The 23,575-nt window shown below is 40.1% G+C and overlaps 1 protein-coding gene across 6 annotated transcripts in view; it reads right to left on the reverse strand.

Moving 5' to 3' along the window:
• zfyve28 (zinc finger, FYVE domain containing 28) overlaps positions 1-23,575 on the reverse strand; it is a 198,392-nt gene that overhangs the window by 96,535 nt on the left and 78,282 nt on the right. For all 6 annotated transcript variants that reach the window (XM_072257589.1, XM_072257590.1, XM_072257591.1 and 3 more), the window contains 2 exons: positions 12,801-12,890; positions 7,815-7,916 (listed from right to left, as the gene is read on the reverse strand). In XM_072257589.1, the coding sequence (XP_072113690.1) occupies positions 7,815-7,916; positions 12,801-12,890 (192 nt within the window). The remainder of the gene's footprint in view (positions 1-7,814; positions 7,917-12,800; positions 12,891-23,575) is intronic.

The following is a 23,575-nucleotide window of genomic DNA, read 5'->3' on the forward strand; positions in this document are numbered from 1 at the left end:
ACGAGGTTTGCTTGCAAACATTCTATTCCAAGGTACTCTGTGCGCTTGGTCGATCATTGGTGTCGATTTTAAAACATCAGGAAATAACTGAACCAGAAAGTTTGCAAAAAATTCCATAGGAGGATCACCTTCAGTTAACTCTTCGAGACCAAGAATTCGTACATTATTCCTTCTACTTCTGTTTTCTAAGTCAGTAATCTTCTGTCTTAATTTGTTGTTAACGGATTGTTTTTCATAACGCTTTTGCAGGTCATCCATTTTCTCATCCAGAATCGTCAGGATTTCTTCATTCTCTTTTATTCGTTTATCGTGCTCAGTTAAGGTTTCTTGAATAGAGTTCAGTTTTGTACTTAATTGTTTAATTTCAGAGCCGAGTTGTTAAAACTTTTTGGAGGATTCCTTTCTGAATCGCTGAAATTCCTCGGATGCTTCATTTCTGTGCTTCTGCATCAATTCGATAATAGCATCCAAAGATGTAGAAAAATCATCTTTTTTTTTTATACCTTTAGCAGTTCTTGTAGTCATAGTGTTAAAACAGGTTGGAAAGTAAGAAAAGTAAACTAGGAGCAGCTATAAGATGCTGTTATTCCATCCACCGCCAGCAGGAAATCCCCCCCCAACAAATTTCACAACATATACTAGTGATATTAAATCTGATTCTGGATGGCAATGGTCCAAAATGTCAGATGCCACCTTCCTGAGGCACCACCTTTTGAAGATGTCTTCAATGGTACAGAGGCTTGTGCCCATGATGGAGTTGGCTGAGTCTTCGATCCTCTGAAGCCTCTTAATACTGTGAATTAGCACTTTCATACCAGACTGTGATGCAACCAGTCAGAATGCTCACCAAGGTACATCTGTAAAATTTGCTAGAGTCTTTAGTGACACACCAAATCTGCATCATTATGGTGGGCCCAAGATAGATCCTCTAAGATGCTGAATTTCAATGTACAGGACTGAGAGCAATGAAAGAGTGGTATTCTCATCAGAATTTGGCAAATTTGTTGAATTATTGGATTTTGTCATGAGCAATATTGTCGGAACATAGGGGCAGGTAATAGTAGTTGTTCCTTTCCATGCCTGTGCACATTGAGTGGCAACCTTGACATTATTTAGCGTTTTGTCTGTTTTTGCTGAGTTGCTAGTTCACACCCAACCCAGCACAGAAAGAGCTTGCCAGATTCAAACCCGGGACTACTCGCTTTGAAGTCCATGAGGATGCCACTACACCCCCGGCTGGCTAGGTAACAGTAGGCAGTAATAAATAATAATGCATATTAAATCACAATAATGGCAAGGGTATGGTAATCCAAGACGACAACAAAACTGATACTGTAAAACTAGAGATGAAAAGTGAAAAGCATCCACAGAAATGAACATACAAGAACCAATACATACTTCTGAGAGGACAAAGCACTTCTCAGCAAATAAACTTGTACAATCTGGAGGCAAGATGTAACAAAGTTAAAAGGATTTGTGTGGAAGTGAAAAACAGACATAAAAGACACAAAGGGATCCCGAGGAAGAATAAAATAACCTATAGGCAATAAAATGCAAAACAAAAGGGAAAGTTTTATTGGAAAATGCCTGAATTATACCTACAAAGCTTCTCCCCTAAATGCTGCAGAATACAGAATATGTGAGTGAAATAGATCCATTTCCCTCCATAGTTGCCTGATCCACTAAATTCCTCCAGCATCTTGTGATTTGCTGCAGATTTCCAACATCTGCAGTCTTTCATGTCTGTTCTAAACTCACATTGTGGATCAACTATCAAGGGTTGAAGGGTCTTGGCCAAAACGTTGACTGTACTCATTTCCATAGATGCTGCCTGGCCTGCTGAGTTCCTTCAGCATTTTTGTGTGTTGCTCGGATTTCCAGCATCTGCAGATTTTCTCTTGTTTTACAAGGCCTGAATTTTATTTACCGAGAGATACAGTGTGACCCTTTGAGGCACACTGCACAGCAACCAGCTGATTTAACTCAAGCCTATTCATGCGACGATTTAAAGTGACCAATTAACCTACTAACTTGTATGTGGAAGAAACCAAAGTAACTGGAGGAAACCCATGCAGTCACAAGGAGACGTACAGCATTGGGAATTGAACCCTGACTGCCTGCACTGCAAAGCGTTGTACTAAACACTACTATGCCACCCTCATAACAACATAAAAGGAGATTGCTGTTGTTTAATCATGATCTTCATTCATTCAGAAAGGAATTCTCCAGACTGAATTTGATTTCATATTTTTTGCAATTATGATAAAAAGGATGAAACTTATGCCAAATGGCCTAATTCTGTCCCCATGTCTTTTGGTCTTGTATATCTGTTTATCTAGCATGTACAGGTAAAGCTCAACTCCAATGTCATAAATTTGTAGAATTGCAAATACTGTATTATTAATCAATTTATCTGAACTGGACTGGAATTGTGTCGAGTTAATGGAATTCGCAATCAAAACCAGTATGACTGAATACTTGCAGAAGTTTATGCAGAAATTTGTGGGGTCACACAGTAGCACAGAGGTCAGCCTAATGCTACACAGCACCAGCAATCATGATTAGAGCTCAATAGTAGTAGTAGTAGTAGTAGTAGTAGTAGTAGTAGTAGTAGTAGTAGTCATACTTTATTGATCCTGGGGGAAATTGGTTAATACCCGTCGTCACTGTCTGTAAGGAGTTTGTATGTTCTTTGTCATGAGCAATATTGCCAGAAGAGGTCAGGTAATAGGAGACAAAGTGATAAATAATGACCCAGAATTAATTCATAATAATGGCGAGGTGCTATCCCAGCAACCAAAATGAACCAAAATGCATTGGGTAATTGGCACTTACCATTGCCACTGTGCTCTGGTTGTCAAAGAAATGGCACTTAGTGCTGCCACCATGCTCTGGAGGTCAAAGAAATGAATGTTTAGGGTCGTTTGCAGGTCATCAGTCAAACAGGCTGGTTGATTCTGGATGGCATTAAACTATGAAACAGAGAGCCATTAAAGCTGCCCTGATTCAGGTAAGTGCAGACCTGAACCTGTGCAAGTGCTCCTGACCTATGGAATAATTGCTCAGGGTAGCAAGTCACTTGAGATCTGAACTGCTCTTGTAACCACAGTACTTATGTGGCCGATCCAAATGAATAACTAGATAATGGTGATCTACATGATGTCGATGGTGAAGACTCAACTATGAAAATTAAGGAAAACAACAGGAATTCTGCAGATGCTGGAAATTCAAGCAACACACATCAAAGTTGCTGGTGAACGCAGCAGGCCAGGCAGCATCTCTAGGAAGAGGTACAGTCGACATTTCAGGCCGAGACCCTTCATCAGGACTAACTGAAGGAAGAGTTAGTACGAGATTTGAAAGTGGGAGGGGGAGGGGGAGATCCAAAATGATAGGAGAAGAAAGGAGGGGGAGGGATGGAGCCAAGAGCTGGGCAGGTGATTGGCAAAAGGGATATGAGAGGATCATGGGACAGGAGGTCCGGCGAGAAAGACAGGGGGGGGGGGGACCCAGAGGATGGGCAAGGGGTATATAGTTAGAGGGACAGAGGGAGAAAAAGGAGAGTGAGAGAAAGAATGTGTATAAAAATAAATAACGGATGGGGTACGAGGGGGAGGTGGGGCATTAGCGGAAGTTAGAGAAGTCGATGTTCATGCCATCAGGTTGGAGGCTACCCAGACGGAATATAAGGTGTTGTTCCTCCAACCTGAGTGTGGCTTCATCTTTACAGTAGAGGAGGCCGTGGATAGACATGTCAGAATGGGAATGGGATGTGGAATTAAAATGTGTGGCCACTGGGAGATCCTGCTTTCTCTGGCGGACAGAGCGTAGGTGTTCAGCAAAGCGGTCTCCCAGTCTGCGTCGGGTCTCGCCAATATATAGAAGGCCACATCGAGAGCACTGGACGCAGTATATCACCCCACGACACTTCACCTGTGAGTCGGCTGGGGTGATATACTGCGTCCGGTGCGCCCGATGTGGCCTTTTATATATTGGCGAGACCCGACGCAGACTGGGAGACCACTCTGCTGAACACCTACGCTCTGTCCGCCAGAGAAAGCAGGATCTCCCAGTGGCCACATTTTAATTCCACATCCCATTCCCATTCTGACATGTCTATCCACGGCCTCCTCTACTGTAAAGATGAAGCCACACTCAGGTTGGAGGAACAACACCTTATATTCCGTCTGGGTAGCCTCCAACCTGATGGCATGAACATCGACTTCTCTAACTTCCGTTAATGCCCCACCTCCCCCTCGTATCCCATCTGTTATTTATTTTTATACATACATTCTTTCTCTCACTCTCCTTTTTCTCCCTCTGAATATACCCCTTGCCCATCCTCTGGGTTCCCCCTACCGCCTTGTCTTTCTCCCTGGGCCTCCTGTCCCATGATCCTCTCATATCGCCTTTGCCAATCACCTGTCCAGCTCTTGGCTCCATCCCTCCCCCTCCTGTCTTCTCCTATCATTTTGGATCTCCCCCTCCCCCTTTCAAATCTCTTACTAGCTCTTCCTTCAGTTAGTCCTGACGAAGGGTCTCGGCCTGAAACGTCAACTGTACCTCTTCCTAGAGATGCTGCCTGGCCTGCTGCGTTCACCAGCAACTTTGATGTATGAAAATTAAGGGTGATGTTTAGAATTGAAAATGGTTATTATTTGCCAATTATGAGCCTATGGGTTGTCTGGACAGCCATTGAGATATAGGAAGACATGTGATATCATCAAAAGAAAAAAAAGCTTTACCACTTGAGTTTTTTTTTCCCCACTGATAAAAATAAACATGCATTAGATGGAAGTAGTGCAGATGCTCAGGAAAATGATGCTCCTGTCTACGTCAATGGTATCAAGGTTGAGAGGTATGACACATCCAAGAAAGCTTAACAACCCCTCTGCTTCCTCAGGATGCTGAAGAAATTTGGCATGTCTACATTGACTCTCCGCAATTTTTAATTGATGTACCATAGAAAGCGTTACGTCTGGATACATAATGACTTAGCTCTGCACATGACCACAAGAAATTGCAGAGAGTTGTGGACACAGCTCAGCACATCACAGGAACTAGCTTCTCCTCCATGGACTCAGTCTACACTTCTCGCTGCCTCAATAAGCAGCTAACATAATCAAAGACCTCACCTACCCTGGACATTCTCTCTTCTCCCCCCTCCCACCAGGCAGAAAATACAAAAGCCTGAAAGCATGCACCACCAGGCTCAAGGACAGTTTCTATCCCACTGTTACCAGACTCTTGAACAGACCTCTCACACAGTAAGGTGGACTTTTGGCCTAAACCTACCTCATAACGATCTTATACTTTAACATTTACCTGCACTGCTCTATTTTTGGTAGCCTTTACACTTTATTCTCCATTATTACTGTTTTACCTTATTGTAGCTCAATACACTATGTAATGACTTGATCTGTATAAAAACATATGCAAGACAAGTTTTCCATTGTATTTCAGTATGTGAAAATAAACCAGTAATAAATCAATTTTTAAAGTAAAATTACAAAACCAAATAATTACCAGAGCCTTAAACAGCATACATCTCAAAACATGTGTGAAAGTTAACAAAATCAGCAAAGAGGGGATGCAGAAGATGTGGGATGAATTCAAATGGTTTAATAAAAAGGCAACACATCTACAAATGGGTTAAAAAGCTTGAGTGAAGTCCAATTTATAATTGCTTGTGCAAGACAGTGTCAAATTTACAAATGGATGGTGCTGGCAAAGCACATCAGAAAGAGATAGCTCATGATTTTCTGTCTGCTGAATATATCAAGAGATTTCCTGACATGCATTCTCAAGTGGAGATACTGCCCAACTGGAAGCATGCCTTTCTATAAATTAATTAACAAATCAGCAAAAAAAAGTGACTGCCCTGACAGAACACTTCTTTGAAAAAAAAAACTGCTGCTAACAAAATTTCGTCTAAATTGGGAAAGGTAAAGCAAATGGAGATGGAATTAGCCTGAGAGCAAAATATTTTAATAACCTGACAAGAGAAAGTGTTTTGCAGTTCGATGCAAAACCACTGGGGAAAACTATGATAAAAATATCAGTTTAAATTGCTTATCTGTAAAGCATTTTGAAGCTAACTAGAACACTAAAGCAAAATGAGACTGGGACGATTACAAGCATTGGCATGACGGCATTCTGAAACAATGATTTTTGACTTTATATCACAGACAACCTAGGTATCCAGAATGGCATGGGTGATTATGCCAACAAGTACGCAATCCATAGCAAATAGTGCCATGATGTGTGCAATGTTTGCTAATAGCATCAAACCACCTCGTCTGGCACCATCATTCCAAGGTCAAAGTCACTTAGGTCATATTTCTTCCCCATTCTGATGTTTGGTCTGAACAAGAAATTAACCTCTTAATCATGTCTGCATGGCTTTTGCATTGAGCAGCTACATAATTGGCTGATTAAACACTTGCGTTAAGGAGCAGTTGAAAAGGTGCATCTATAAAGTGGCCATTGAACGTATATGCCTCTGCCACAAATCCCAGCATTGTGTTCCATACACTGATCATTCAGTGTAAAAATTGGAATTGGGAAATGCATTGCTTGAATGGTGAAGGCTGAGGGCTATACTGTATTTAAGTAATATCTAGAAAGTGTACTGAGATCACCTGGGTATGGAATGTCTTGGGTCAAGTGCTGCATAATAGTATACAGAACAGCACAGCCTGAGTGTTGGAGTTAGGGACCTATTCCTGTGTATGCGACTCCTGACCAAGTTTTAAAAAAAAGTTTATATTCTCAATCAGGTAACTCCCATTTAAAAGTAAAATTTTATGATTTTTATTTCTCTCTACACAGACATCACAGGCAAGGCCAATAATTATTGCCCCATTCCCAACTTGCTGATGTGGTGGTATGCCTTGAATCTCTAGTGACATCTATGCCTATGTGCAGCACCACCTGCATAGACTGATAAATGGCAAGTATCATGTACACCACATCCTGCAACAATAGAGAGTTTCACCACCTGTCAGTAGTGTTACCATGGCAAAATGCTTGACAATCAGTAATCAGTGCTGGTCTAGACAACTAGACCAGAGCAACACACATAAAATACTGGAGGAACTCAGCAGTTCAGGCTGCATCTCTAGAAATGAATGAACAGTTGACATTTTGGGCTGAGACCCTTGATCAGGACTGGATTTCCAGCATCTGTAGAAGCTCTTGTGTTAACGCAACTAGACCAGCCAGAAATGGCAAAAAGTAGTAAGAATGACTCAACTGATACATGAACATCCTGGACAAACACACTGACTAAGTCAGATGCTGGGTATCTTGAGGTAAATGACTTTCCTCTTACCATTTACAAACTTCATATCAACAGTATGATGAAAATACTTGCAGCTCCAACAATATTCAAGAAGCTTACACCTTCCAGGACCAAGTAGTTAGCTTGAATGGTATCTATTCTACTGCCACAGATATTTGCTCCTTCTAACAGGGCACACAATAGCTACATAATGCATCTTCATTGAAGTACAAAGCAATTACTCATGTATGCTAAGTTACAGCCTTTGGCATCTGAGAACTGATGCAATCATACCCATGTTGATACCACAGGTCGACGAAACAGGTATACGCAGGGCTAGAAAGCTCTCCACAGCAACGTCTTAGGGCTGCAATCCTAACCTAACAACAAACACAACCATCTTCCTCAAGACGCACAACTCCAGTTTTGTGTAATACTTTCCCCTTCATGCCCATTGACTCCTGTTTTACTGGGGCTCTTCAATGCCACGTTTAACAACATTAATTAGAATTAAAGTTGTAGTTTAACCTACCGTATTTTTTGCAGCAAAGTACGAAATGGTCGAAATAGGTCGGACATATCCTCTGGCTTACGTTCCAAGTTCAAAGGCCCCTCAGGGAAAACCAATAAACCACTTCAAAATATTTTGGGAGAGAAGATCGATAATTATAATTAAAGAACACTCCAAAATGTCACTTTGTACCTAAGCAATACAATAAATTTATATTTCCTACACATTTTTTCCTGTAATTAAATGTATAATATTCAAGTATGGACTGATTAAGGCAAGTATCACCTGCCACATCCTGCAACAATGGAGAGTTTAACCACTTGACAAATATTACCATAGCCAAATGCTGGACAATCAAGAAAAAATCTGAATGAATATGTTACATTTTATTAAACAAGTTAATTCTACCAATTAAAACTTCCCTCACATTTTTCCAATAATACAGTGAAATGGAAGCAAAAAAATACTGAACAATCTGTTTATGCAAACAGATTTGAACAAGAATTTGATGTCATTATGTTTAATTCACACTAATTGTTCAAATAGCAGGAGATCTTCAAATAGATGGATACTGATAACCTTGAAAATCTAGTCACAGCAATTTAAAATGCTAATGTTAATATAAAATGCTTAAGCTGCAAACCATTTTCAATTATATTCCTTATCATTAGTTGATTTACGGATATGATTTCTGTATAAAAATCAAAATCTTGCCGACACATTTATAGGCCACGTTCAGACAATTTGTCTGGACATAACATTTCATGCACAGATGTTTATGAATATGCATCGTACATGTTGGCAGAGATGCCATGTACATCATTAGCATTACTGCTTAAAGGACTGGAGCTGTTTGTTATCAACTATTTTCTTGACTGGGCGCCTTAAACTCTTCACCTTAGGGTGCCCAATGAACAACTCTAGTTAACTCTGAGTAGTCACCCTTGTCATTTTGTCCCAATATTAGGGACAAATTATCCAACAAAACTGGTGCTGGAAGAAATTCAAGCCTCATCAGAACTGCTATTCATAAAACATTACACATGACTCAGCAGATTTAGTTTTACTTTTCCCAATCACCTCAATTCCGCTCAAGTTCCACAAAAAATAAATCTAGTAAATTGTGTTGTTCAATAAACAAGAGCAACTTCACAGATCATTAAAGAAATGGGCAATTTGTAACTAAGCAATCAGTTTTTGGAGGATTTGTTTAGCTCAGCCTGACCCCATCTCTAATTAATGTCAGAAGGGGCAATAAACACATCATGAGCAGACACAGACACACTGTGTCTTAACTGTCCATGACTGAGGGCATTCTTAGCTCAAGGGAATTAGGAAGATCTACAACCTGATTCAAAGATTCACTATATATTGGGAAGATTCAATCCATTATCTTCCCTCTCCCCGACATCTGAATTCACTCCTGCTACAAAATTGTACTTCAGGCAATCAGTATCACAAATGATTGGAGATAGAATACCAACATATTTGCTGAATATCAATCAACTTGGTCACCATTTAGTAATCTAAATCTCATTGAAACATACCAAATATTGAAAGGACTACATTGGGTGGATGTGGAGAAGATGTTTCCTATAGTGGAGGCATCCAGAACTAGAGGGCACAGCCTCAAAATTGAGGGGTGACCTTTTAGAACAGAGGCAAGGAGGAATTTTTTTAGCCAGAGAGTAGTGAATCTGTGGAATGCTCTGCCACGGACTACAGTGGAGGCCAAGTCCATGGATATATTTAAGACAAACGTAGATCATTTCCTGATCAGTCAGCGCATCAAAGGAATGGGAAGAAGGCAGGTGTATTGTGTTGAGTGGATCTGGGATCAGCCATGATGGAATGGCGCAGCAGACTCGATGGGCTGAATGGCCTAACTCTGCTCCTGTGTCGTATGGTTTACTAGCTATCAGTTCATGTTCACAAGTTCCAAATGGTAAACTTAACAGAAGTGCATAATACATAATTTAAGCCTGATTTATACTTTTGCGTTAACTCGACGCCATAAGTACTGTGTCGCCACAAACCTTACGCAAAGCCGAAGTGGATCCCTACGCCAGAGCCTGAGTTGCTGCGACGCGCACCTCTCCCAAAATGTAACCGCGTGTTGCAGCAACGCAGTGCGTAAGAACTGTGATTGGTCTGCTTGGTAGTATCACATTTCATACCCTGCAATAGCTTCCCATTGGGCGACTGAAGAGCAGGGAAGAAACTCCAGCTGCAATGCTTTCCATAAAGCTTTACACACCTCCGAAATTATGGAGGACACATTTCGCTTTTACGAAAATAGATGTTTGCGTCTTGTTTACCCCAAGAAAGACTACCATGACCATGAAGCCTTGCACGGGCAGGTGTGTGCGCATGCGTGACGTGCGCGAATTGCAGAGCGACGCAGACACACCAACGCACAAGTATAAATGCTCACAACACGCGTAAGTCACTTGCATAGGTCACGGCGTCCAGTTAACGCAGAAGTATAAATCAGGCTATAGTCTTCACCATGTCAAGATTCAGAGTAGGGTTCCTCAGCACACTTAATTACTAAAGATTTATAACAAATACAATCCACTTGGCAAGTCACAAAATCCAGACAAGACATTTGGGTTGTCAATTTTCCATCAGTGTACTTTTAGAAAATATTAGCTACACTGGGTGTTCATAATGAAATATACAAAATGTACTTGACTGATGACAAGTGAGATACAAGGGGATCTAAACACTCCCTGCAACACAGCTAGAATTCAAATACTGCCAGCTGGGTATGTGTTAAGGCAGCTGAGCATTTACTGAATGGATTTCATTATTAATCAGTGGTTTAGTTCTGTGCTTAATGAAATTAGAATTTGGCTATAACAGGAGAAGCAATCACTGAAGAACAAAATGTATGTAGTATCACATGCATGCTGATTCATGCCTTTTTTAAATGCAGAAATGCAAAATGGTAACTATTCTTTAAAAAGAATAGGATTCCAGGATCTGGAACAGAGAGACTTTATGGTATTGCACACCAGAATGGTAATCTGCCAGAACAAATGCTTGGGATTTTCAAACAGAAAATCTCTTCAACAGCAGGTGGGATGGGATGGACACACAGATTTAAGATAATTGACAAAAAATTAGAATGTACAAGGAAAGATTTTAAATAATGCAATGAATTATGGTAAATTGAAACGTGTTGCCTGAAAGAGAACTTTTGAAAGAAAATACACACAAGGGAGGGAAAAATGCAGGACAGATCGAAGATTAGTGGAATGGATCAAAATGGATACCTTCTTCAAAGAGCTGGCAAAGACAGAAATGACTGAAAATGCTCTGTTTTTATTGTATCATTCTATCTAGTTCAATTTATGAGTGGTCTCTAGGGCCGAAGTCCAAGATCTGCTCTATGACTCCACAATTCTCACAAAGTTGTAGTAAAAAAACTGAATGGCATCTGGTAATTTAAAACTTCAGTGCTGTAATGAATGCAAAAATATGACTGCAGCGGAAAGGAATTTTTCTTTGATAAGCAAAGTACAAGTGCTAGTTCACATTGACCTTAATCATTAACTCTGGTTTCTCTTGGTTGAATATTTTCAACATACTGCAAAACATATACACTATTTGTTTTTCTATATTCCCAACTATCTGCTCAAATTCAATTGTATTCAATTCATTTTTGCTACAGTAGATGTTCAAGTTAACTGTTCGTTTATCATCTAATTGACATCAGTAGTGGAACACTCTGGTAGAGTGGTGATGGTGGTGAAGGCAGGTGCATCACAGATATTTAAGGGACTTCCAGATGGCACAAGGGTTAAAGAAAAATGAAGGGCTATGTAGGAAGGAAGGGTTGGATTGATGTTGGAGTAGATTAAAGGGTCAGCACAATATTTGGGCCGAAGGGCCTGCACTGTACTAGATTGTATGTACTACCCATCAGACAACAGTATGGTATTGTTCAAGTCTGACTTGCATCTTTAATAACTGGCAGCAAAGAGAAAACAGTTTTAGTAATAGAAACATTTAATATGGTCTTCCTCAGGGACTTTGAGATGTACTATGCAACCTGTAAACACCTGCAACCAAGTCGGTGCCCATTATTTCTTTGTACTAGATGTTAAAAGGTACAATGGGCACACGCTTTCCTCATTTTCCAAGAACAGGGCTTTAATTATTCTGGACGGATTACTTACCTGTGGTCAATTAGTACATGCAAGACAACATCCAAATTCAAACTGCAGTTGCTGAATAAATGGATCAACTTATTAAAATATACCGTCTAACAAGATAGTTTGAAACTTCTGTTGTAGAAGATCTTAATTGCCCAGTTAATCTTTCATAATCATGTGATGTGGCTGGTGGGTATTACATTATGCAAATGACTGAATTATAACTTCCCTAATGGACATGAAACAGCAACAAATAATACTTCATAATTTCAAAATCCTCAAACTCCCTCCCAAGCAGTTCTGTGGGTCTACACACAGCTGAAGGACTGCAGCAGCTCAAGGAGGCAGCTCACCGTCGCCTTCCCAAGGGCCATTAGTGATGGGCAATAAAATGCTGGCTCAACCTGTGAAGCCCACGTCCCAATTGAATTACGGAAGCTCACTTAGGGTTCTTCAGGGCAGGGCTGGACACACTAGAGGCAGGAAACATGTTCCCGATGTTGGGGGAGTCCAGAACCAGAGGCCACAATTTGAGGATAAGGGGTAGGCCATTTAGAACGGAGTTGAGGAAAAACTTTTTCACCCAGAAAGTTGTGGATCTGTGGAATGCTCTGCCTCAAAAGGCAGTGGTGACCAATTCTCTGGATGTTTTCAAGAAAGAGTTAGATAGAGCTTTTAATGATAGCGGAGTAAAGGGATATAGGGAGAAGGCAGGAATGGGATACTGATTGTGGATGATCAGCCATGATCACAGTGAATGGTGGTGCTGGCTCGAAGGGCCGAATGGCCTACTCCTGCACCTATTGTCTATAAGCATAAAAAGTGTTTTTTAAGGAATATTACCTACCAGACAATGGCTAGTCTCGGAATTGTAAACATTAATGCTGGCTCGTAGTCATCAATCAAATCTTGTGTGAGGTATCCAAGCTTTAAGGCCCTGAAGATAAACACATTGTTAGGTTTTGTCATACAGAATAAAGGGAGCAACCACATAGATTATGCCAATGTGTAATAAATGAACAACAAAACAGAAACTACACCAAACCTAACCAAGTTAACTCAAGTATTGGGAGCGGCCAATTATTGCCTATTACAATTGGGCCAGAAGTTCCAGCACAGTGACATATGTTGACATGTTAACAGAGGGCCTATGAAGCACTGTTGCAATTGTTTTCAACTGAAGCATTAAGCTGAAGCCCCATTTGCCTTTTCAAGTGGGCATAACAGATGCCATGGCTTGATTCTGTAAAAGATGCAAGTAGTTACCCCCCAGGGCCCTGAGCAATAATTATAACTTAATTAGCACCTCAGAAATTGCTCATTATCACATTCCTGTATGTGGGAACTGGCTGTTTATAGTTCCCAGTTGTAACGGTGATTATTCTTGTGAAGCATAATCAGGGTTTTGGGATGACCCAAGACCATGAAATGCATTATCTAAAGACAATTAACTTTAAAAATTCATTTAATCCTTCCTTTCCAAAAATTTTAGCTTACTTCTTTGGAGACGTTAACAATTAACGTCCATTGGTCAATCTGCCGACCACAATCCAGAGTGAAACAGGAAGCAGGCGGGTGTCATGACCAATATTTTACTGCCCCTTGAATTGTTATAATTTCTCTTCCAGGGAAAAAAAGTGTTGCTTAGTTATTCACCTCTTTGCAGTTTGTGCTATTTGACTGTACAGTACCTCAATATTTGTTTTTATTATGGGAAACACATTCAATGCACAAGGTGCTTTAAGTTATCAGATAAGTGAGGCAAGGCTTCACGAAATAACTTTCCCTCCCAAAGTTGCTTCAGCCAAACAAATTAATCAACACTGTCAAGTCTGAAAAACTGTAAGGAAACTTCGTTATACATTAAACAAATTGTTTCCATTTCAATTTGTTTCTAATATTGGCACAGATCCCCAATCCCCTCCATAAGTATCTACCATTCTCTGTTCAAAGTAATTTTGTAATTAACATAGAACAGTTTAGCACAGTACAGGCCCCTCAACCCAAGGTATTGAGTTCCATGAACAATCTAGCTCACCCTGACTACACAGCCCATATCCCTTTGACTTACATTCATTGACCTATTGAAAAGGTTTAATAAATGTCCCTATGGTACTGACTCAACCATCACCCCGTTGGTATTAGCCATTGTCACCTTGGGAAAATAATGCTGGCTGTCCACTATCTATGCCTCTCGACCTTATGCACCTCTATAAAACTGCTTCTCACCCTCTGTCCCTCCAATGAGAAAAGCCATAGTTTGCTCAACCTTTCTTTTTAAAATACATTCTATAATCCAGGCAGCATCTGCTCCTCTAAGCTTCCACAGCCTTCCTATAACAAAGTGACCAGAAATGAACTCCAGTTTAATCAGACTTTTATAGAACTGCAACATCAAATGGAAGTTAGTTTAGGGGAGATGTCAGAGGTTGTTTTTTTTTAAATACAGTACTGTGCAAAAGTCTTAGACATTATATATATTTAGGGTGCCCAAGACTTGCACAGTACTGTAATTTTATGTATTGTACTGTACAACTGTAGCAAAAAAACAGATTTCATAGGTGAAATTTCATGTCTACTGTAGACTGAAAGTGGAAAGGGAGCAGAGAGGGGAATCATGGTAGGAAAAAGGGGGAAGGGAGAGGAGAAGGAGCGGGAAGCACCAGGGAGACATTCTGTAATGATCAATAAACCAATTGTCTAGAATCAAATGGCCTTGTCTGTTGTCTCAGGGCCTGGGTATATCTACACCTACTCCTGGCACTCCTCCTTTGCCACCTGTCCCACAAGAGTCCAGCCTCACCATTCCCAACATCCTTTACTTTCACCAAATTTATAAACTCAAACTCCATTCCACGTTGACAAATACAGTACTGTGCAAAAATCTGAGACATACTATCTATACACATGTGCCTAAGAATTTTGCACGGTACTATACTTAGAAATGAGTGGATGCCTGGAACACGCTGCCCAGGGATGCTGGTAGAAGCTAACACAAAAGGGATCTAAGGGACTCTTAGATAGGCATATAGATGGATGAAAAATTGAAGATTATGGGCTGTGTAGGAGTGAAGGGTTAGATTAATTGTGGAATATGTTTACATTGGGTGGGCATATCACAGGCCAAAGGATCTGTTGTGTGTGCCACTGTTCTATGTTCTATGCTAATAAAGAATTTTACCTCTAATTCCTATCTCTCAACAACTTAAAATTATTTGAATAGGAACATTTATTTAAGATATAAAACAGCATGCTTACACAATATCAGATTGGCAATTGTCCCTATCTCACGTCAACAAAACTAGTTAGCAATAAGTTGATAAAAAACAAAGTTCAGGAAGTACCCCAGCTCAATTCAGTTTTCTTATGATCTATAGAAGTGCTGATAGAGTACAAACAGTGCAGGACGTCAAATAAAATCAATTCCTTCCCACAAAAAGCAGTTGAATAGCAACTAACTATTGTTTCATACAAGTCCATTGAATCAGAAACTATCAGGAAAATCCCAAGTAGAGCAAACTAATATGGCAAAAATAGTCCAACCACAAACAAGAGAAGATCTGCAGATGCTGGAAATCCAAGCAACACACAAGATGCTGGGATTTCAAAGCCTAGGCCAGGCAGCATCTGTGGAAAAGAATACAGTTGACGATTTGTGCCGAGAGCTTTCATCAAGACTGGAGAAGGAAAGAAAAGATGAGGAGTTAGTCGAAGAAGGTGGGGGGAGGGGAGGAGATAGCTGAAACCAGAGAAGGGGAGGGATGAGTAAAGAGCTGGAAATTGATTGGTGAAAGAGATACAGGACTGGGGAAGAGGAAATCTGATAGGAGAGAACAGAAGGCCATGGAAGAAAGAAAAGGGGGAGCAGCAGCACAGGAAGGTGATCAGGAGGGACATCAGTGGGGAGAGACAAATAGACGAGGGAGTCACATAAGGAGTGACCCCTGCAGAGAGCAGAGAGTGGCTGGGGTGGTGGGATCCCGTTGGAGATGTTGGGTTACAGAGAATTATGCACTGGATGCGGAGGTTGGTGAGATGGTAGCTGAGCTCAAGAGGAACCCTACCTCTGGTGGGGTGGTGGAGGGTGGCGTGAGGGCAGATGTGCGTGAAATGGATGAGATATGGTTGAGGGCAGCGTTGATGGTGGAGGAAGGGAAGCCCCTTTCTTTGAGGATGATGACAATCTCCTTATCCACTTTTATATACCTTAAAAGCTCCAGTACTTCCCCTTCTTTAATCATCACACTTTCCATAACTTCCCTACCTGTTTCCGTTATCTTACACAATTCAATATCCTTCTCCTTTGTGAATACCGAAGAAGAAACTGTTCAGCATCTCCCCCATCTCTTTTGGCTCCACACATAGCTGTCCACTCTGATTCTCTAAGGGACCAATTTTATCCCTCACTATCCTTTTGCTATTAATATAACTGTAGAAACCCTTGGGATTTATTTTCACCTTACTTGCCAAAGCAACCTCATATCTTCTTTTAGCTTTTCTAATCTCTTTCTTAAGATACTTTTTACATTTCGATGTGCATGTGACGACTAAAGCTAACCTATTTGAATTTAACCTTTTAAAGAATATCTAGTTTGATAGTGAATGTTACCACCCCAACCATATGCATAATATTAGTTAGGCATTCGAAGGTCATGCTATGCCAGGCTACTCTATATTCCTGAAGACACATACTGAATGTTTCAGGAATGGCTTCTTCCCCTCCACCATATACGATGAACCCATGTCCGTTAACTCACTTTTTTTTTGCTCTTTATATATACAGGGCCTATAAAAAGTATTGACTCCCCCTTGGAAGTTTTCATTTTTTTTTTTTGTTTTACAACATTGAACAACAGTGGAGTTAATTTGGCATTTTGACACCGATCAACAGAAAAAGACTTTCATGTCCAAAGTGAAAACAGATCTCTACAAAGTGATCTAGATTAACTACAAATATTAAATATAAAATAATTGATTACATGAGTATTCACCCCACTTTAATATGACACAGCAAATCATCACTGTTGCAGCAGCCAATTGGTTTTAGAAGTTACATAATTAGTTACATGGAGATCACCTGTGTACAGTTAAGGTGTTTCAATTGACTGTAGTAAAAATTCACCTGATCTGGAAGATCCAGCTGCTGGTGAGTCAGTATCGTGGCAAAAACTACACCATGAAGACAAAAGAACATTCCAAGCAACTCCGTAAAAAGGTTATTGAAAACCACAAGTCAGGAGATAGATACAAGAAAATTTTAAGTCACTGAATATCCCTCAAGTCAATCATCAAGAAATGGAAAGAATATACACAACTGTAAATCTGCCAAGAGCAGGCCATCATCAAAAACTGAGTGACCATACAAGACGATGACTAGTGAGGGAGGACACAAAGACCTATGATAACGCTGCAGGAGTTACAAGCTTCAGTGGCTGAGGTGAGAGAGACTGCACATAAAACAACTGTTACCCGGGTACTTCACTGTCGCAACTTTATGGGAGAGTGGCAAAGAGAAAGCCACCGTTTGAAAAAAAAAACCCGCATGAAATCTCAGTTCAAGTTTGCCAGAAGCCATGTACGAGATTCTGAAGTCAGTTAAAAGGAGTTTTCAATGGTCTGATGAAACCAAAATTGAGCTTTTTGGCCATCAGACTAAACGCTATGTTTGGCATCATCCAAACATAGCACATCATCAAAAAAAACCACCGCTACCGTGAAGCATGGCGGTGGTTGCATCATGCTCTGCGAATGCTTCACTGACCCAGGCCCTGAAAGGCTTGTGAAGGTAGAGAGTAAAATGAAAGCAACAAGATACAGGGAAATTCTGGAGGAAAACCTCATGCAGTCTGCAAAAGAACTGCGACTCAGGTGAAGCTTTATTTTCGAGCAAGACAATGACCCCAAGCATAAAGGCAAAACTACACAGGAATGACCAACAAACAACAAAGTGAATATCCTGGAGTGGCCAAGTCAGAGACCAGACCTCAATCCAATTGAGAATTTGTGACTCGACTTGAAAAGGGCTGTTCACTCATGATCCCCATGCAATCTGACAGAGTTTGAGTAGTTTTGTCAAGAAGAACAGGGAAAAATTGCAGAATAAGACCTAGCCATATAGACTCAAGGCTGTAATTGCTGCCAAAGGTGCTCGAAACTGACTTGAAGGGAATGATTAATTAGGCAATTATTTTGTGTTTTATATTTGTAATTAACTTAGATCCCTTTGTAGAGATCTGTTTTTATTTTGACACAACAGTCTTTTTCAGTTTACCAGAAAAAAAACCAATAAAGCATGAAAACTTCCAAGCAGGGCGAATACTTTTTAAAGACACTGTATATTTGTTACTGTAACTTAGCTTTTTATTATGTACATATTGCAACCCTATTCCCTCTATTTAGACTCGTCTTTGTTCACCCCTTTTCCCTTTGATACCTCTGTCTCATCATAGATTGCTTTCTCACTGATTTGCACTCCTGGATCCTTTAGAAATCCGGTTTCCTTTGTAATTCTGGTTACTTATTGATGATATCAAAGCTGGGTCTTAAGCCCCAAAACAAATGTTTAACTCTTATCATCGATGCAGGATCACCTTGAATCAGTTAGTTCACAAATCAGCTACCCCACTTTCGCTTCAAACTGAACTTTTAATGTCATATCCTCTAATTCATGGATCCTTTCTCACAGCTGCCCAACACTTCCTTCTACTGCAGCCTGTAATTCTCAGTCATTTGGCTCAACTTCATAATATACACTTAATAATAACTCTTTATGTCTGATATCCAAAAATAGCAAATTTTCCTTCACAGTTCCTGTCAAATTAAATCTTGAGATTAAAAAGTTATCTCCAACATGGAACAGTACAGCACAGCTACAAGCCAGTCAGCCCACCATATCTATGTCAAACATGATACTGAATTAAAATAATTTATTTTGTCTGAACATGATCCAAACTGAATATTCATGTACCCTTCTAAAAATCTTTTGAATGTCAATAACCTGTTCTCTTCGCAAACACGAGGAAATCTGCAGATGCTGGAAATTCAAGCAACACACACAAAAAATGCTGGTGAACGCCAGGCAGCATCTAAGGGAACCGGAGCAGTATATCACCCCAGCCGACTCACAGATGAAATGTCACCTCACCTGGAAGGACTGCCTGGGGCCCTGAATGGTAGTGAGGGAGGAAGTGTAAGGGCAGGTGTAACACTTGTTCCGCTTACAAGGATAAGTGCCAGGAGGGAGATCGGTGGGGAGGGATGGAGGGGGAACAAATGGACAAGGGCGTTGCGTAGGGAGCAATCCCTGCGGAAAGCGGGGGGGGGGGGGGAGGGAAAAGTGTGCTTAGTGGTGGGATCCCGTTGGAGGTGGTGGAAGTTACGGAGAATTATATGTTGGACCCGGAGGCTGGTGGGGTGGTAGGTGAGGACAAGGGGAACCCTATTCCTAGTGGGGTGGCAGGAGGATGGGGTGAGAGCAGATGTGTGTGAAATGGGAGAGATGCATTTGAGAGCAGAGTTGATGTTGGAGGAAGGAAAACCCCTTTCTTTAAAAAAGGAGGACATCTCCTTCATCCTGGAATGAAAAGCTTCATCCTGAGAGCAGATGCGGCGGAGGCAGAGGAATGCGAGAAGGGGATGGCATTTTTGCAAGAGACAGGGTGGGAAGAGGAATAGTCCAGGTAGCTGTGAGAGTCAGTAGGCTTATAGAAGACATCAGTAGATAAGCTGTCTCCAGAGATAGAGACATCCATTATTTATTTATGATTATTATATATATTTTTTAAAATTTCTCTCTCTTTTTTCTCCCTCTGTCCCTCTCACTATACTCCTTGCCCATCCTCTGGGCTCCCCTCCCCCTTTCTTTCTCCCTAGGCCTCCCGTTCCATGATCCTCTCCCTTCTCCAGCCTCGTATCCCTCTTGCCAATCAACTTTACAGCTCTTAACTCCATCCCTCCCCCTCCTATCTTCTCCTATCATTTTGGATCCCCCCCTCCCAAATCTCTTATTATCTCCTCTTTCAGTCCTGACGAAGGGTCTCGGCCCGAAACGTACCTCTTCCTATAGAAGCCTGGCCTGCTGTGTTCACCAGTATTTTTTGAATCTGTTCTCTTCACCCTCTCTGGCTGTTCACTTAACACAAAAACCTTGCCTTGCACCTCCCTTTTAAACATAACCCCCTCACATTAAAGTAATAATCTTTAGGAGACTGACAAGCGATCTGATAAAAGTTTATAAAACTGAGGAAATAGAAAAAGTAGATAATCAGTCTTTCTTCCCCAAGGAAGAATTATCAAATACTGTAAGACTTGAGCTTGAAGGTGAAATTGGGAAAGTTTAAAAGCAGATGTGTGATGCAAGTTTGTTTCTTAAATTTAGATTGGTATACAGATCAAAGACTATTAAGCCATAAGATCAGGCCTTTCAGCCCACAATGTTGTACCAAACTAGATTAGTAATCAAATGGCTAGCTAATCTCTTCTGCCTACACAATATCCATATACTTCCACTTTTCTCACATTCATGTGCCTATCTAAACGTCTGTTAGAAGCTTCTAACGTATCTGCCATTACCAACACCTCAGGCAGTGCACTTCAGGTAGGTGTCTGGAAAATGCAGCTGGAATGATTCTGGAAGCATACACAATGGTGGCTCTTTAAACGAGGCATTTAGACAGGCATGTGAACATGCATGGAATGGTGAGGTATCGATCACACGCAGAAGGGTTTAGGTTAATTCGGTATTGTGGTCAGTACACACATCATGGGCCGAAGAGCCTGTTCCTGTGTTGTACTGTTCTATTTTCATTAAATTATGACAAATTCATCCATGAGTTCACATTAAAAGTAGATAAAGAAAAATAGAAGTCTATGTGGGAAATTAGTTTGTCTGTGACGAAATAAAAAATGATGAATGTAAACATTTTCACAACAGACAGATAATGGAAAAAATGTCCAAGATAAATGATTGGTTTTGTTTTATTGTCACATGTACCAAATACAGTGAAAATCTTGTGTTGCACACTCTTCATACAATCAAATCATTATACTGTCCATTGAGTTAGAATGAAGTAAAATAATAACAAGGCGAAAAAATGTGTAAAAGCTACCAAAAAGTGCAATGCAGGTAAAGGGAACTATCTGGGTTGTCAAGCCAATATTCTATATTGTCCTATCAATTATCTGTTCAAGTCTGGGACTCAAGCTGTTTTTGAGGCTGGCAGTAATGTCCAAGGATTTTCTATCTTCCGCCCAATGCCTGCGGTGAGTGGGATCTTTGATTACACTGGCTGGTTTACTGAAGGAGCAAGGTTAGAGGGGAGGCTGGTTCTTAGTATGTACAGTAAGTGCAATTCAACCAGAAATAAACAGAATAATGTTTAGAAGAGATTTATAAGCAACAATGAGTAATAGGAGGGGTGATTGTTAAGTTCATGGCCTAAGGTAGGAGTCAATTTTAGAAAACCTAGCACATTTATTTTTCAACATAGTCCCCTCCTATATTTACACACTTAGTCCAGCGGTTGTGGAGCATACGGATCTTGGACCTCCAGAAAATGTCCACAGCCGGGGTGATTGATAAGTTCGTGGCCTAAAGTAGAAGGAGATGAGTTATTAACATCAAACTTTCTGCATAATGACTCAAAGAGTTGACCTGCATGTACATGTAACGAGAGCTGTATAACTCATCTCCTACCTTAGGCCACAAGCTTATCAATCACCCCGGCTGTGGAAGCTTTCTGGAGGTCCAAGATCCGTATCCTCCACAACCGCTGGACTAAGTGTGTAAATGTAGGAGGGGACTATGTTGAAAAAAAAATGTGCTAGGTTTTCTAAAATTGACTCCTTCTACCTTAGGCCACGAACTTATCAATCACCCCTCGTACAACAAGGATTTTTAAAATTAATTGTCCACAGCTGAGGAAAAGTAGTCAAGATCTATCAATTTCTGATCAAACAGATTTTGGAATTTTGGGAAAATCATAGTTGTCACACAATGTTGAAAGAGAATGATGGTAACACAGATAAATGAACTGTGGAACAGCAGGCAAGAATGAAAAGCAAATTGATTTTATTTTTAATTATGTCCCAGAGAGACTCTTGTTTTCTAGTTGTATGCAAATGAGTTTTTAATTTGTAGGAATCGATTGTAACAAGTCACAAAGGCCCTCTTTAGTTTTCTAGTTAAGATATTTTGACATGGGCATAATAGATATCATCAAAATTGCAAAACCAATTTAGAATTCAAAATAGTTAAGAAAGGATAGAGATTACATAAGGAGATGAACAACTCAGTAGAAAGCAGAGATGGAGCTAAACACCAAGGTCTTTAACTATGTGGAAATAATCATCAGAAAGGAGTGCATCTATGGAAAAAAAAAATCAAGAAAACTGATTATACTTCCAAAGACATAATACATGAAGGAAAGGAAATATGCTACAATATTTTAAGTATTATTATGTGCAATTATGCAATGCCTGCAATGAGCTTAAACAAAATACTGGCATTGTCGTCTTTTATGAACAGCTGCCAGTGGACTGATCCATAACGTACTCACATCTGACATTGTCCCATATCCTTTAATGCTTTTAGTCAAATTAATTTGTGAAACAATCTACAATTCCCTTTTCAGTTTAATTCTCTCAGTGATGCCAGTCTTTGTAATGGAAAACATGGCTATGTAGCATTTCTTCAACTTGCAAGTAGTTTATGAGTAATTGTGGCCACAACATACATCTTTCTAAGACAAAAGCCTTGACAGTCAATCTGTCAACACACTAACCAGTCTATAAACTCAAGATTCAACCTCTTGCTATTCAGTGAATTTCTTGGCCATGTCAATAATCTACATTTAATTTTGAGTACTGCAAACAAAAAGCATCTTTGCAAGCAAACTTTCAGATATCTCCTAAAGCTCAAATAAACATTTGTAATCTAGGTCTTCAAAAAATCAATTTGCTTGTTTTTTTTTAAAATCAACTTGCTTGTTTTTTAAAAATTTAATCTATGCTTGTTTCTTAATTATTTTAAGACTCAATATACAACCATAACATTCTTAAATACAAACTCCAATAATCATCTGACTATTTACAATTGACTGACTTATCTCTGTTTTGTGGTGCTATCCCTCACATTTCATAAATGCAGCAGTGCCATAGAATTTTCCAAAGTGTAGCAATTACTGAGAAATCTGGAAAATCCGCATCCATTTTTATTAATTCCAGACCCAGTTGTTTTGGAGAGGGTGGTGAAACACTATATATTTTTTTTTAAATTTAGATACAGCACAGTAACAGGTCCTTCTAGCCCAACAACCCATGCCATCTTATTACACCCATATGACCAATTAACCTACTAACCTGTATGTGAGAGGAAATAGTAATATCCGGAGGAAACCCATGAGTCACAGGAATAAAGTATAATCTCCTCATAGACATCATCATCAAATGTTTGCAAGGATGCAGAACTCAAGAATCAAAAAACTGACCAAAAGGTTGACTGAAATTCTTACCCCAGAGTGCCAAAGGGCACCAGATTCAGAGCTGAACCTTTCAAACAAATTAAGATGGAAAGGAAATCCTTAAGTATTATTTAAGTATTACTCTGGTCCTGTGCTATGTGAC

This window comes from Mobula birostris, chromosome 5 (assembly GCF_030028105.1).
Source record: "Mobula birostris isolate sMobBir1 chromosome 5, sMobBir1.hap1, whole genome shotgun sequence".
NCBI lineage: Eukaryota > Metazoa > Chordata > Chondrichthyes > Myliobatiformes > Myliobatidae > Mobula > Mobula birostris.